Here is a 16,884-nt window from a genome sequence, read left to right on the forward strand (position 1 = left end):
TCTTCTTGATAATAGTCAAAACAGTATTTTTTGTAGGGGAAGGAAGGGCCCTTGTACTGCTGTTAGAAAGAAAATAAACTGGAGTATTTATTTGTACTTGAAAGATTTAAAAATACGTAAGTCAAATTTATTGTAAAAATATGATTTTTATACCAGAAGACATTTCCCTCATATGTAATCTTTCTTAGTTAACTTTATTCATAATAATATTTTTAAGATAATATATTGATTATGATAGTGTTTGTTTCCTCTCACAAACTAAAGTCATTCATGACTGACCTATAAATTCCCATAAAATTTTTATCCACTTCAACTGATAATTAGAAATAGTAGATATCATCCATAGCTGAATCAAGGGAGGGTAAGGAGCTCTCAGCGTACTTCTGGTTTGAATTGTAAGTGGAAAGGATCCTGTGAGGTTTCCATTGAACTGAGCCCTTGAAGTTGGCTTACCAGGGAGAGGGAAGAAGACTGTTGGAAGAGGTCGCATAAGGAAAGGAAATGGCCTTCTGTTAGAATGTTTTATCGTCAGAATATTTGCTTGATGCTTGGATTAACCAGTATTATACTTTTATAAAGTATTTATTTTGTCATAGTTTGTTATAATGCTTAGCTTAACACTAATATTTTTTACAATCTGGATCCAAAAAGATAGTCTTTAAATGGTAGAAGCAAGTGGGGTAGTGTCATAGATTATAATTTGACTCTTTTCCATAATTTCATGTAGAATAGAATATTAACATTTAATTTTTTCTCTCATCTTTGAGAAGCATATGCTTCTGGGATTTCAATGAGAGGTGACACTGTTGCTTAGGAAATCCTGGTATTAAAATAGGAGAACTGTAGTATAGGCCCATGGTCCTAAAAGGACTTGTAGCCAGTTGCAGGATTAGCTAATTGGATGAGAATAAGGGAGCAGTCTATCAGGCTCCATCTTTCATCCTGACTCAGCATTTTTTTTTTCCCTTTTGGTACCGGGGATCGAACTCAGGTCCTTGCACTTGCGAGGCAGGTGCTGAAACCACTCAGCTAAACCCCCAGCCCTGTCTCAGCACTTTTTAATTGTGGAATATTTATTTGTAGATAACACAAAAACAAAGTTGAAAAATAATCCCATTAACGAAACCAAGACCAAATCAAGCTGAGGCTAAAATAATTATACTTAATATGAGTAAATGCATTTAGGTTGCAAAGCTAGCTTGATAGCATCTTGTCAGAAAAATACTGGTTTCAACTGACCGTAGTCTTAATAGGAACAGTACTGCTGTGTGGATTAAGGTTCAGGCACAAAGAACAAGACAGTGGGTTCATCCTAGGTTGGTGGTGTGGTTGTTGAACAGATGGTTTCCAGGACCTTACCTCCAGAGATTGATTCAGCAAGTCAGTGGAGGGTCCTGACATTCCACTTTAGATAACTTCAGTGTAGATGCTTTGGAGAGCACAGTTAAAATAGATTGTTTTACATGTTATATCTTTTGGTGACATTTTCCACAGGTACCGTTCCTTTCTGGTATAGAGATCTAGATGGGAGATAATACCTTGTACTTTCACTCTAAGAAATTTAAGTAGAGGGTGACAATTAAAAAAAAAGGATTTCAGATTTTCACAGGATTGTGTAATTATTTGATCAGAAAGAGAATGATCTGTTTGTTAATTTCTTAAATATTTCAAGTGGTTTATGAGTCTCTAAAGAAGTTATGTATTATATTAAGTAAGAGCTGGGGCTGGATTTATAGAATTCTTGAGATAATCCTTGTGAGTTATGTCACAATTGATAGTAATCTTCATATGGCTAAAAGCCAAAATAAAGAATTTTAGTACTTGACTACCACTAGTTTCAAGATAGAACTATGCCTATTTTAGACATAAAGAATATGAAAAATATAAAAGAAAATGATGGCAGCAGAACAGTGTTTCAAAAATGAAATAGGAAGTTTATATTCAAGAAATTAAGATTTTTTTAAAATGTTGGATTAATACAAGGTGATCATATCTTGCAGTTTATTCAGGGTAATGCTAGTTTACTTGTACTACTCTGGTGTAATTATTAGTTGTGACTTCTTTTCATTTTCAAAAGTATCCTGGTTAGATGAAAAATTACATGGTCACTCTAGTTGGAAGTAGTATTTTATAAGTAACTGACTTTAAATCTGACCCATTTTTAGGTACAAAAGGGAAGAGGAGATGAGGTTAGGAGGAAATTTGAAGTTTTAGCCTGTATATTGTTTAGGTGTTTTTGTGCTTCATCTAATACTTAGGTGATGGGTTTTTGTTGTTAATAAAGGACTATTATTATTAGGATATAGGTAAGATTTCAACTTTAGCCAGGGATTTAGCTCAGTGGTTTTGCCGCCTGCTGCATAAGCGCGAGGACCTGAGTTCGATCCCCAGTACCAAAAAAAAAAAAAAAAAGATTTCAACTTGGGATTTTTGTTTAGATAACTAATTTATTAATAGATGTAACTACAGTGTTTGAGATCATTATTTTTGTATTTCTCTTTGGCTGATAGCTGTCTTACCATTCTATAGTTCTATATTTTTTTCATTTTTGGTTGTGTGACAACAGACTGCATGGATAAAACTCAGATTGTTTTAAATTGAGCTATTTTTGGTTACTCTTATGTTAAAAAATTTCAGTTTTATTCTCTAATACATTATCGTTTGTGGCAGTTTAATAGTGTTAAAGTGAATATGGATATGTAAATTATTTGAGATTTCTTGGAAACTATTTAGAACTTTAGTTATCCTATTTTTGTAACCTTGTCAACATTTATTGGTGCACATGAAATGATTTTAATTCATTTTTTAGAATCAAAATTTTAGTTTGTGTATTAATTTTTGTAATTACCTAGCTCGATACCGAGAAATACAGCTGCTTATCACTGCAAACTAATGGCTTACTAATTATTTTAATAATTAAGAATTATTAGGATCTTAAAAAAATTGCATGTTGAAAGTTTTACTCTGAAAAATTGAATTTGTTTCTGAACAGGGCTGCTTTTTAAAAAATTGCTTTGCTACAGTTACAGAATATAGTTGCTTTCTTCCTTTGGTTAGGTAATGTAAGAAGTTGTCTGTTTGTGGCATTAGTGACTCACCAACAAGACCAGTGTAATGCTTAAGTAAGCCTTAGTTATTCCAGTTTTATTCTGAAGAGAATGCATGCTATTTGGCACCTACCAAATTATACATAATTTATGAAATAAAGGTAATTGGCATAATGGAGTATTTTAAAAATCAAAAGCAAGATTTGAGACTGTTTTGGTTTACTCATTGTTATCTCCCCCACACTCCTTATCCAAGCCTATCCCTGTTTTGCAGTACTTGAAAGCCTGAGAGAGTTTTAAACTGTATTTTTTCCTTTTAAAATTTTATCCAAAATGAAGCCTTTTTCACAAGTTATATCCTAAAATTTGCCAAAAGACATTAATTTCATCAGAAATTTCATTTTGTGTCCTAAAAGTCATTGTTTTCTTAATCTGCAAAATAAATGTAAGTTTAGGATAATTTTCATGATATATTGAGGACAGAGGAAAAAATTCCTCAACCTCTGACCGGAACAAGTACTCTTTTAGAGTATCAGTGATGATCTCATCCCCTTCATTGGATGCTCCACTCTTGTGGCAGCTTCAGGATTTGCAGTTACCAAGGACAGAAGCTGTTCCCAGGAAAACAAAGGTGGTTTTTATTATTCATTTTCTAGTTCAGCTCTGTTCTTTTTTTCCTCCAGCAGTAATGGTAACAGCAGTAGCTGGAGCAGTCTTGGTTTAGAAGGAGATTTGTATGAGGACAATTTATCCTTTCCAACATCAGACAGGTTGGTCCAGCCTGGAAGGTTAAAAGCTGATGAGTCTTTCACCACTAATGCATGATGTCATATTCTTAAAGAGAATTGGGTCACAGTGCCAATATGTATCAACTTGCTTTTCTCCTGTATTTTGACATGATTTTGCTTGTTAAATTTACATCTCATGAAAAAAATTCAACTATGCTAAGATACTACTGACATCTAATTGCAAAATGTGTGACTGTTATGCATGGATTGCTCTGCTTGCTATTTTCATTCTACCAATTATTATTTCATTAAAAGAGCTTGCTTCCTACAAGATTTCTGTTGTTTTTTTGTTTTATTTTGTTTCTTATATAGTTTTATTCACATACAAGAAAAGTATAGAAAAATGTTTTTAACTGTGTTAAAAATATGTAAATGGCATAAACAGAAACATTAATATTTCATTATTCATGACATTTTCTGATATTCAAATGCTATATTATCTAAAGCCAAAATAGAATATTTTAGCTTTAAATTATTTGAAATTGAATTTCATAAATTACTTGGCTTTAAATATAGTAAGGTAGGACTATTGGTGACTGGTAACTCACTATCATTTGAAATGCAGCTTTAACATGAAATGATGTGAGAAGCAAAGCTTCCTTCTTATTGTCATTTCTCCCTTTTCTAAATGTCATGTCACATTGTAACATTCATTCCTTAACTACATTTTTTAAGAAGTAGTTTTAATACCATTATTAATTAAGCTCTTTTGTTTTTTAAAAACTGCTTCTGCCATTTTCTTCAAAAAGTGATGAACTGGATGATAAAGATGAAGAGCATCAGGATGACGTAGAAGGTAAATGACAGTTTGTTTTTCATAGTGTTTCTTTGTTTTTAGGTTCTCAAGAACAATCTTTATGGTTTGTATTTGTGCATCTTCGTCAAATAGCCCCTACATTTTTTGTGTAAAACTTACAAATCAGAGTATTCTCGTTGTAGTTTTGACCAGTTTTAGGTCCTTTGTTGAGCAGTTTGTATTACTTTATTGCCACACAAGTGAGGGGCTTATTAGTATAAAGACTAAAATATTTTAAAAGAATTATTCAATTACTTGAGAGATTTATAATTCTTTACACAATCATCTTTTTAAAATATGAAGTCTAAAAATCTTCAGTCATGTTCTAAGATATAATTTATTGTAATTATGGCATATTACTCTCATATAATATTTTCCTTCCAAACTGTTAACTTCTAAAGTTAGTATTTCATGTTGTCACACTTACACAAATCAGTAAGTAAAAACGAAAAGGTATTTCTAAATCCTTCCACAGTCTTCCCTCCTTCAATTCCAACCTAAAATCATGCATACACTTATTCAAAGAAAATAGTCAAGATTTCCTTTAATGAACATAGTTCTAAATAGGTCACAACTAGATATCATTGGTCAGTTTTGGACCATGGTTTGTAATCTTTAATTTATGTATTAGAATATCTGATTGGGTCTAGTAGCTTTTCACACTGAAACTGAGTTGTAACTATATTCAGATGAGTATTGAATTTTTCCCTAGTATTTTATTTTTTCTTAATTATGAAAATGCTAGCAACATCTATAAAGTAGCACATGTAAATAAAAAAAATTTACACTGTTGGAGATACTTGGTTTGGAACCAGTGAAGATTTTGGTGGTTCTTCAGAGGTTTTTCAGAAGTAGGCAAACTGAGAAAATACTGAAAAGAATTTTTTTTTTTGGTGCTGGGGATCAAACTCAGGACCTTGCACTTGTGAGGCAGACATGGCACCACTGAGCTAAATCCCCAGCCCTGAAAAGAATTTCTTGAAAAGTACTTTATAACACCTGAGTTTCTAGTCAGTTTTATTAGCCACTTGAACTTCCTTATTTATGGAAGTCATGTATCAATTTTCAACCTAAAATCTTTAGACTTAAGATACAATCTTGTCTCTTAGGACTCTCTGTAAGTAAACATTCTTCATATAAATCTCCTAAAGCTGTTTTTCTTACCAAATATAGAGTCAGGTTAGGGCAGTATTTTTAGAGTTAGTGACAAACTAGGTAATGTTTACTTTCTTTTTTGTGTTCACTAAGAAATTTTTAACTTTATCTAAAAGTTTTATACTTTTTCCCAAGTAACATCTGTGAGCAAAGCTACTTCAGATACTACCATGGTATCAATGCATGTGATAAGTATTTCTCTAATGAACTAATAATTGTTACTTAACTTACTTTGCTAAGGAATGATTAAGAGAAAAGAAGATACAGGTTAATGCAAATAAAAAATTCATTTAAAATATTTCACTTTTGACATTAGGCAGGCTGTCCAGAATTTCTTTTCTGAGTAGGGAGAAATCGGAGGCTAATTATATGCATATGTGACATTACTCAGCTGTTGAGACTATAGCCATCTCTCATTATGTAGAAAGTAACAGTCAATTAAAATTTAAATTAGAAGATAGATTGGTCTGGATTTACAGAAAAAACAGCATCTTTTTTTATATTAGGGTTATATAGAAAATTCCCTGATTTGGCTTTTGGGATATGTTAAGCAGTTATGTATTTTTCCTGTTTTGCTTGAAGAATGAAATGATTAAGAGCAGGGAGCCATACTGTGTTTATAGCTTGTCTTAGTCAAATCCCATTGTAAGACTCCTCGTTTGTTTCTGCCTGACAACCTTACCTATAAAATAAAGATGATAATGCTTCATAGCTCATAGAGTGCTTGTGAGGGTTAAAGGAATTTGTGTATATAAAAAGCCTAGGACAATACTTAGGATATAATACATGCTATACAAGTGTTTGCCACTTTTCTTTATTTGAAGTATATATTTGTATGTTTCATTTTTATTTTGATATCAATGATGGTTTTATAGTTTTCTCTCCTTTTCCCTGTGGGTCCTAATTTGACACAAATTATGGTATTACTACTACTTGAATTCAGTACCTTAAAATAGTATTTTACATTTTTTCTATCAAGAAATAATCAAAATTATTCCTTGTTTTAGCTTTCTTTTCCCCTTGAAGGAATGTTTTCGTTAATGTTATGGTATGTTAAGGAAAACATTCATTGGAATCTTGAGGCATGAAAAATTTATGTACATATGTACTTGGAAATCAGAATATTAAGAGTTGAATCGATGAATTTCATTCCATATTGTTTAAATTTGTTAGGTTTGGAGCAAGATGAAAAGACTTTGCTGATTATGAATATTGACATGGAGCCATGCACAGTAGATCCCCAGTTAAGGATTATCCTTCAGTGGCTCATTTCTTCTGAAGCTGAAGTTACAGAACTTTATTTTCATGACTCAGCAAAGAAGGAATTCATACTAGTAAGTACCTGCCCGACAGAGTGGTTACGAGGGGGTCCTTTAACAGTGTGTAATGTTGTTGTTGCATTGTTGGTCTCCTAAGATGCCTGTTGAAAACAGAATGGTTAAATGGTTAGTCTCTGGAGTCCAACAGTTTGGGTTCTGATGTCAGCTCTGCCATCCCCCAGCAGTACAACCTTGGGCAAGTTAATCAGCCTGGATCTCAGTTTCTTTAGTTACATTATTGAAATACGAGTATAGAATCTACAGGATTTGTGAAGATCAAATATAATACTGTAAAAACCAAAATGTTTAGTCTAATGCTTGGCATACACTTAGTTCCCAGAGATGTCATTAACACATTTTATATGTTCTTATGAAAAGATCAAGTTATTCTCTATTAAGTTGATTCATAATTGTACTTAATAATTAATATGGGTCTTTGATAATCCAGCTTCACACCTGTGAGAAGCTGCCATAATCAAAAGCCAACTAAAAGTTTAAACAAGATATTTTTACTGAGCACTTAATGTGTGCCAAACACCTTGTTAGTCAAGTCAGTTTACAGTCTTAAGAGTTTTCACCCACATAATTGTCCTTATGAAAACTTTAATCTCATGATAGGGTATAAAGTAGTCCAGTGAATATACAAATGCACATTGCTCAGTAATAAAAAAGGAACATTGAAGTTACTCTCATTTTCTGGTCCAGAATTTATGAAGATGTTGTTGAAAGAAGTAAGTGAGGGGCCGGCGATTTAGCTCAGTGGTTCCGTCGCCTGCCTTGCAAGTGCAAGGACCCGAATTCGATCCCTGGTACCAAAAAAAAAAAAAAAAAAAAAAGGAAGTAAGTGAGAAGAGATTATGTAATTTAAAAAAAATTTTGTCATTTTTATTTTAAACTGGACTTTCTTCAGTTTAAATATGTTTAGGTTTGAAGTAGAAAGAGAAAATAGGACAGAAAGGGGTGCTTGGGAAATGAATTATCAAGGGGAAAGAATGAGTAGGGGAATTGTTAGAACTCACCTTAGGAAGGCAAACATTTTCCAGAGTCATTTCGTTTTGGGTAGACTGAGGCCCAAGGAAGGCCTTCTGTGGAGCTGAGAGTGATGGTGGTTGTCACCATGTAACCCAGCCCAGGGACCTTTGCCTGATGATTGGGTGAGGTGGGATGCTTAAATGTGGATGGCAGTGCCTCATTATGTTTATTGTTTATTTTAAATAATGTTGCCCATGTCTGGCTAGAACCCCACAGGGCTGCTGGGAAACTATGAAACAGCTAATAGGCAGGTGCAGTATATCTTTAGTGATAATGAAGATAATCGAAATAACTTATTTTTTGTCTTTCTGGATAATAAACTATTAATTTTGATAGTTCCACTATTAAATAGATTAAACAAACATTATTACCGTAATCATAAGTATAAAATGAGAGATAATTGTATAGAAACCAGAAAGTTTAAAAGTATACCTACATAAATGAAAAAAACCAAAATATATCAAAATTAAGAACTTTTGTGCTCCAAAGGACACTATCAACAAAGTGAAAAGACAGCCCTCAGAGTGGAAGAAAATATTTGCAAATTGTATATCTGATAAGGATCTTATACCTAACACATATAAAGAACTCTTACAACTTAATAATAAAAATGCAAAAAATCTGATGAAAAAATGGGGAAAGAATCTGAATCATTGTTATATATCTTCCAAAGAAAACAGATGGCAAATAAATATGTGAAAAGATGTTCAACCTTATTAGTCATGAGAGATATGCAAATCAAAACCACTGAGTTTCACACCCACTAGGATAACTTTAATCAGAAAGGTAGTGCTAACAAGGATGTGGAGAAATTGGATCTATTATCGTTGGGGGTGAGAATCTAAAACAGTGCAGTTGCTTTGGAAAACAACCTGATAGTTCTTCAAAAAGTACGGTATGGTATTATCTTGATACCCAGCATTTCTACTGCTTGATATACCCAAGAGAAATGAAGGTGTGTCCACACACAGAAGCTGGTGCACAAATGTGGTCAGCAACATCATTCATAATCAGATCTCCCCATAAGGTCAACATTGAACCTAACCATTGAATTTGATTTGGTTCTTGTCCAATTTGATTTGCAACCAGAATTGTGGAAAGTATTAAGTTTATGAACCGAGGTACCACTGTACTGAAATGTACTAACCCATGGTGGAACCCTGAAATAATTAGCTAAGCAAAAGATGGTCACAAAAGACCACACATGAATGTTATGATTCCATCTATGTGGACTGTCCAAAATAGGCAGATCTACAGAGACCAAAAGGCGAGTGGTTGCCTAAGGTTGAGGAGTGCCGCAGAGAAAAGGATTTGATTTCTGATGGATAGGACTTCTCTTTGGTGTGATAAAAGAAAGTATTCTAATATCACTTGTGATGATGGTTGCATTCAACTTGGTGAATATGCTAAAAATCATTACATGTGAATTATATCTCAAGAAAGCTGTTTTTAAAAACATTAATATTTATAATACAGAAAATTAAAAGTTTCTTAGAATGTCGCTTTACAGATCTTTCAAAATTTAAGAACTTTCACAGAGCTAAGTAGGCAAAAAAATGAGTGAAGTCATGTTCTAGTTGGCCATGGTAGAGTTTATTTAAACCTATATTTATTTACTCTTTTACTTGTTTTTGTTTTGTTGTTGAAACATTAAAATTTCTTAACTTAGAAAGCCAAGTTTCCATTGAGGATAGAGAGTCTATTCCAGATAAAAAACCACACTATATGTTGTGGGAGTAAAGTCCACATCCTTTTATTAAGCTTGACATTGTCTTTATTATTTTATGTTCCTAATTGAGGGTGTGGCAGATGTATTTAATTAGGTGAAGAATTTCCTGTAGAAATTTAGCCTCTGCACTCCCACGTAGACTGCCAGTGGGTGAGGTTTGTGGAGCAGTCTCCAGAAATCACAAAGTGTCATTCTGTGGAGAACATGTGGTTATAAAGAGCAGGAAAGGAAAATGTTTCATTGGGGTAAAGGGGGTGGTGGTTTAGGGGATAAGACCTTGTTATAACTGAGAAGTGATATTTAGTTGTGAACAACAAGATTCTGAGTTTTATCTAATGATAAAAATAAAAATTTTATTGTCAGAAAATTGTTTCCTGTTAATGTTTGACATATTTTGTTTTTCTTAGCTTTCAAAACGGTTACAAGAAAAAGGATGGAAAGTAGGAGACCTCCTGCAGGCTGTGCTTAAATACTATGAAATGGTGGAAAAAGCTTCCAGTGAGGAGAGATGCAAGTCACTGTTTGATTGGCTCTTGGAAAATGCATAAGACAAACCCCAAACCAGTACATTTTATTATTTGTTTTGAAAGGGGAAGAAACATAAATATGTTTAGGATAAATATGAATGGTAAATATGAACATTTTAGGTGATTTGGGAGAAAAGTAAATACAGCTTTTTAAGTGCTTTCTGTCATTACAGTGTATATAGTTCACACTTTTGTAATGGCTGTTAAAATACTATCTTTACCTGTTCTTCTGTACGCATATATGGTGTGTGTAACATATATGTGAAGGAAGGAGGGAAGGTCTTACCGTAAGGCTTCTGGAGACATTGTCTGACACCATTCTTTTTGCATCCAAATAGTGGTTAGGGAGAGGTTCCAGTGATGAGAGTTATAATTGCTCCTTTGCAAACAAATGGTGTCTTGACTAATGACTCATCAGATCAAAAAAATAAAATTGAGGCTGATTTCTTTTGGGAAGGCTTTTGGACTTTTTGTCCTGTTTTTAAAAATTAGTTTTATGTCAAGAGTTCAGCTATTGACAGCTTTTTGGTTCCTTACAAACTGTATAAGTTTTTAGTAGAAACATTATTGTTTTAGGTTTCTGTGAATACCGTAAGTGATAGTTTCCCAGGCCTTCCATCAAATGACATTTGCTAATGCCACCAATTGTTTTGGCATGAAAGTGGTCTGTGTGTATGTGTCTGTGTAAAGGAGAACTTTAACCTTGCCAATGGTTTTGTTTTCTGTTTTATGCTACTCTTTTCTTAGTTAGAAACCATTGTAAACATTAACAAGGTGCTTTAAAATAAAATGCCTATAAAGATTATGCAGTTAGCGTTTTTGACTTATAAATGAAAATTCAAGTTGCAAAACAGTGAAATTTAAAAAATAATGTTAATATGGAAATGCATTCAGAGGAACCTAATGTATTTCATTGTTGGATTTTTGGGGAAAAAAAAAAAATCCTGCTTACCAAGCATAAGTTTTCTCTAGAAAAGTTGTGACCCTACTCCTTATGTTGTCTGCATTATTTTGTAAAGTTATGTGCATGATCTTTCTGGGCTCTACATTTCCTACTACTTTGTCTTCAGAAACTGCAAGGTGACATGAATAAAAGGACCAAGATGTGTCTTGGTTTTATATGTGTGGGTATGTATGTGCAACTTTTTAGTTTTTCCAGTAGTGGCTTTTGTAATCTAGGATAAATTGCTTTTTGTGAGGGCTTTGGGTTTTTGTTTTTTTTTTACTCTATTACATTTTTTCCCTCCAAATACTGACTATTCTATACATAAGGAATAGGTAATCAGGGTAATTACATGAGTTTGAATTAATAGTTATGGTAGAAAAATGTTTTGTAGTGAAAGATTCAGGTTTGCTTTTTAAGAAGCAAATGTCAAAAGCTACTTAAATATTTACATTGTAGACTTTGGTTTTCCCCAAGTTAAGATACAGGTATAGGATGATCCTTAAACATGAATTTTCTTTAAGTTTCTTCAAGTATCTTTTGATGTAAAGAAAAGAAGGAAATGTATCACCAGAATTGTTTCTGCCTTTAGGTTTTCAGAATTTGAAATGAGGCCACACTGGACTGGAGTTTAAATGTTAAGACCAGGAATGTTTGCTCTTGTTAGTTGTAAGGTAGATTAATCAATCAAGTTCAGATTGCGTTTTTACAAGTAACTATCAAATCATTATTTAGTAATTTGAATGTAAATATGAGTTTGAGTAACAACAAAACTGGGTTCTGAATTTCTTTTAAAGTGACAATGACAGTATATTTTGTAAAAGTTTCTGCGTTTGAAATGCTTATGTTTATTTATGTTAATGATATAATCATTTTGAGGTAAAGTTTTTGACATATTCTTATTTCTTTTGCATTTTGCTGGAGCTGGAGCTGCGTTCAGAGTTCCATTATCTAACCACTACCTACTGACATACCAGTCATTAGGTGTTAGCATGAGTGATTATAATAATAGTGGAACTCCATATTTGCATCAATTCAGTGCAGGGGCATTAAGAAAAATATTAAATATTGGTATATGTAAAAAGAAATATGAGTTATAAGACTTCCTTATATAGAGAGAATGTTTGGACAGTATCTTTTAATCATATTCATATACAGTCTAAATTTAACTTTCTTTAAAGACTATTTGTGATTTTCCGAAGACATTGTAGATCTGTTTGGTTGCTCAGTCTTGAAAGCAGCTCTGTTGAGGACAGCTTTGTCTTATTACAAGCTTGACATATTTATATTGTAACATCGTAATATTGCCATTCTGTACATTTTGGTCCTAATGAAATATGTCTTACTCAAAATTGTTAAAATTGTGATGTGCAATTGTTAAAATTGTGAAGTCTTTGTTTACCAGTTTTGAAATCATCATGTAATCCATGGAAAGTGAATGAAACCTGTGATAAAGGGTTTTCAGAACATTATTTCAGTCTAAAATAGGGCAGTTCTTTCATGTTCTTTTCCTAATCCAAGGTTAAATTACATTTGTATTTTGGGCATTATTCATGTTGATTTTGAAAATACTTCCTGCTTTATTCAAAATGAATGATTCATTTATAAATCACAAAAGAAAATGACAATGTCTCTTGGATGAATGCGTATGATTTAGTGGCATTATAAAACCTTTGAGAGTATTTACTCTGAACATATGTGATACCTTTATACTTTGAAAAATGTTGCACTTACCCTTTCAGATATTTTATGTGAATTAACTCAATTCATAATCTTTAATTCTGCTTAAGTAAGGGCTTTATATTCCTGGTAGGAGAATTTAATTACTTAAGTACATTGTGTACAAAAGGAAAGATAATTTACCTGTTTGACAATAGGTAAATTTGACGTGCACGTTCCCCAAATGTAAAGCTTAATTTTCATTCATTAGATTCCAATCTGATGATATCTACTTAATTATTTAGCTAATATTATTCCACAGTTAATGTAATCAATTTCCCACGAGTATATCACTTTACATTTTGTTTTTCAAAGAAAACTTTACACAGAATATTTAAAATGATGCATCCATACTCAGGGGTTAGGGAAGATACTTTCCATTTACAGCCCTGTTCACCTTTACCTGCATAAGAGAAGAGCATCAGTGGGAATTAAAAAAATTGTACTATGAGGTGAGATGCATTTTTTTTCATTTTCAGAAAAAACCTTGCAAAACATTTAATCATTTACTGTATTCTTGCTCTGAAGATGCAGATACAGTGTTAGTCACTCTTGTCACTTTAATTTATTTATTTTTTTATCATCCATGTACATTCCTTTCATTTAGAGTTGTAGTTGTAGAAGTTCTCATTTGTTATTGTTGTTGTAATGTTTGAATACTGTTTAATACCAGGTTTTAATATTGCTGAATTTGCTACCTTTGGTTACTTGTGCAGTGTTAAAAGTAATCCACATTCTTGTTTAATTACCAGATATATAGCAAAAGAAGCTTTGAATAATTATAACTGTTTATTTGGCTGTGCACAGTTATTACATAAAGATCTTATACCGTATTACAGTAACTTTTTTTGCTCTTCAGTAATTAAGTGTTCGCTTACCAAAGTAGGAACTTCAGGATGCACTAAACTTTTGTTTTAGTAGTGGCTTAAAAAAAAAGAAGTTTCAAAAATTACTTTTGTAATAATTTGCAATTAATTTTTCTTTTATCTTACAGTTGTTTAAGCCTGTGATCTTTCCTCTGCCAACTAAGAATTCTTCAATAAATTTAAGAAATGCCCACCTTTGCTTTCCATTCTGTAATATTTTATTAATTACTCTGTGCTGAACTAAAAAGCATGCAAGACTGCTATGACAGAAGACATAGGATATAAATGCTCACATACAAGACTTCTATAGTAGGCATAACAGGATCTTGATGCTCATATCTTGGTTTTTGAGAACAGAAATCAGGACTATTTTTTAATTGGACACCTACTTACAGGTGCCTCTGAATCTTGATATAAGTGACTTAAAAGCCTGGCTGCCCAGTCTGTTTTGTCTTTAATGCAAAGTAGAATGTTGTGATTGCCTTGCACGTGAGCATGGTTAGGAAATTCTTATGGCCCGGTTTGATCATTCGTTCTAGTACATGGAGTTCATAGCTTCTTATACCAACTACATGAGAAACTTAAAAGTTTGTTCCGGGTTTCTTATTACTAATGGAATTTAACTTTATATCCTCCTCCTCCTCCTCCTCCTCCTCCTCCTCCTCCTCCTCCTCCTCCTCCTCCTCCTCCTCCCCCCCTCCCCCCTCCCTTCCCCCTCCTTTGCAATTTTAGGTGCACAGTAAAATTGAGCAAAAAGTAGACTTTTCATTGACCATATGCCCCTACAGCAGAGGAGAACATTTATTATAATTGTGAAGCCACACTGACATACCATTATCACCCAAAGCCAGTGTTTTATAGTAGGGTTCACTCTTGCACATCTGTGGGTTTGAACAATGTGTAATGACATGTATCTACCTTTGCAGGATCATATGAGTAGTTTTACTTTCCTAGCTTACATATTTTAAATTGAGAAATTAGAGAACAGTTTTTATTTTAGTTTTCATTAATGTTTTAAAATGCTAGGAAGTAATAGCAAACAGTAGGAAAACTTAAGTGTAAATACATCAGAATCACGAAGAAAACATTTAACAGATTTCTGACAATAAGCAGGATTCCATAGATTATAATTCTGGAAAGGAAAAATGGCTCAAAAGAATGGGAAGTGTGGCAAGGGACATTTGAATGATGTAACACATAGGGCTCATGTACGATTTGTATCTTAGGACAGAAAGGAGGGTGAGGGACAGGGCTTGAAAAATTCCTCAAAGTTTTAAAAATGTGAAAGATAAAGAGGTCATATGTCCAGGGATGAATAATATATAACTACAGTATACTACAAAAGGGTCAGAGGAAAAAAACCTGAGGTGTTTTTTTTTTTTGCATCGTTAGGTTTATTGTAAAGAACAAGAGTACATGTTACATTTTTTTCTCTTTGATAATCTTATGATCACTGTCATTTTTGTTCTCTAGGTCAAGGAAGATAATATTTAGAATGAATTAAAAAAACATTTTCAAGAGGTAATTTAAGTCCCAATTTTGATTTTTGCTCTTCTCTGAACCGCCTCTACTTTTGGGGCGGGGTGTTGAGACAGGGTCTTGCTGTGTAGTTCCGACTGGCCTTGAACTCACTACATAGCCTAGGATGGCCTTGAACTCACAGTGATCCTCCTGTCTCAGCCTCCTTAGTGATGGGATTACAGGGGTGCACCACCATATCTGGCTCTACCTCCACTTTTTTTTTTTTCTCTCCATAGCAGGGATCAAACTCAGGACCTTTTACTTGCGAGGCAGGTGCGGCACCACAGAGCTAAATCCCCAGCCTCCACCTCCACTTTTAAGCAAACACCTAAATGGATTGCTTAGCTTAGACAAAGGGATTAAAATTGGACTCCTAGGTACAGAATTCTGCCCACTGATGTATTTTGACCCAGCATGAGATCTTTTAAAGATATTTAATTACCAACTCTTAAAAGAGATTTCATATTTACTGCTTTGTATTTTCAGTTTCTTGAAAAACTGAAAACTGGAATATCAGGCTCTTATATGGCAGTGATTCTGCTGGAATTGAGTGATCGCTTCTTTAGTCCTGGCATAAAGTTCTCTGCTTCTGCCATGACTTGCTCCAGACCCCATTTCTCTTGCCTGCTGCTGAGGCCCATTGGCTGTTGACATGCAGCTTCTGACTTAAATGAGGTCATTAATGTGCTTGGAAAGTCTGAACAATGTTCTAGCAACACTTTCATTATCTAAGATTGCTCAATGAGGGGAGGAACATTCTAGAAGTTAGAGACTTGATGAGTTTATTGCTCCTGGCAAAAAAATAAATAGTAATGATTAAAAGCTTAGTTTTTTGAGTATGTAGAGAAGGAGGGAGAGCCAGCATAGGTTTACCAAGAGGTTGTATCAGATTTCATTTTTCAGTAGGATTATTCTGATATCTTAGGACACGAGATAGTATCTAGATTTTAATAAGGTGTTATATATGGAGAGAAGAATAAATCATGGCTTCTTAATGTTTTGTGGATGTATTCTCAAAGAATTGTTACTAGCTCATTGTCTGCTGGCAGTCATTGCTATGGTATGTCATGGGCCACTTCATGTTTAGCCTTTATATGTAAACTTGGGATGAAGATTTCATTGGAATACACTGATCATTGGTGTCAAAGAGCTTTACTGACATGACATAGCAACCATATTAAAGGATAATATTCAAAAAATAGAAATAGATGAGAGGGGCAGTTTCTTTGAACTAAGGATTTGACATTTTCCTCTAAAGATGGGAAAGTTATTATTAGCCTTTTACAACTACGAACTTAAATATTTTCCTCCAAATACTATGTTGTTATGACATCTTTAATAGAAAGTTCTTCCCCTATTGCTTACATAAGTTCTGTGAACCCAGGACTTCTAAATATATGGAAACTGTTGCCAAGGACTTAAAATGCTGTGGGCTTCTGAAG

General features: G+C 33.4%; 1 protein-coding gene across 6 annotated transcripts in view; it reads left to right on the forward strand.

The window, feature by feature from the left end:
- Positions 1 to 14,114, forward strand: part of Akap11 (A-kinase anchoring protein 11) — a 51,521-nt gene extending 37,407 nt beyond the window's left edge. For 3 of the 6 annotated variants that reach the window (XM_013072057.3, XM_087197311.1, XM_087197312.1), the window contains 4 exons: positions 3,731 to 3,817; positions 4,585 to 4,631; positions 6,960 to 7,120; positions 10,274 to 14,114. In XM_013072057.3, coding sequence (XP_012927511.1) covers positions 3,731 to 3,817; positions 4,585 to 4,631; positions 6,960 to 7,120; positions 10,274 to 10,414 — 436 coding nt within the window. In that variant the 3' untranslated portion in view covers positions 10,415 to 14,114. The remainder of the gene's footprint in view (positions 1 to 3,730; positions 3,818 to 4,584; positions 4,632 to 6,959; positions 7,121 to 10,273) is intronic. The other 3 variants (XM_004844250.4, XM_087197310.1, XM_004844251.4) reach the window with 2 other exon arrangements.
- The last annotated feature ends 2,770 nt before the right edge of the window (positions 14,115 to 16,884 follow it).

This window comes from Heterocephalus glaber, unplaced genomic scaffold (assembly GCF_053883595.1).
Source record: "Heterocephalus glaber isolate CG9 unplaced genomic scaffold, H.glaber_assembly_v1.0 deba00001666, whole genome shotgun sequence".
NCBI lineage: Eukaryota > Metazoa > Chordata > Mammalia > Rodentia > Bathyergidae > Heterocephalus > Heterocephalus glaber.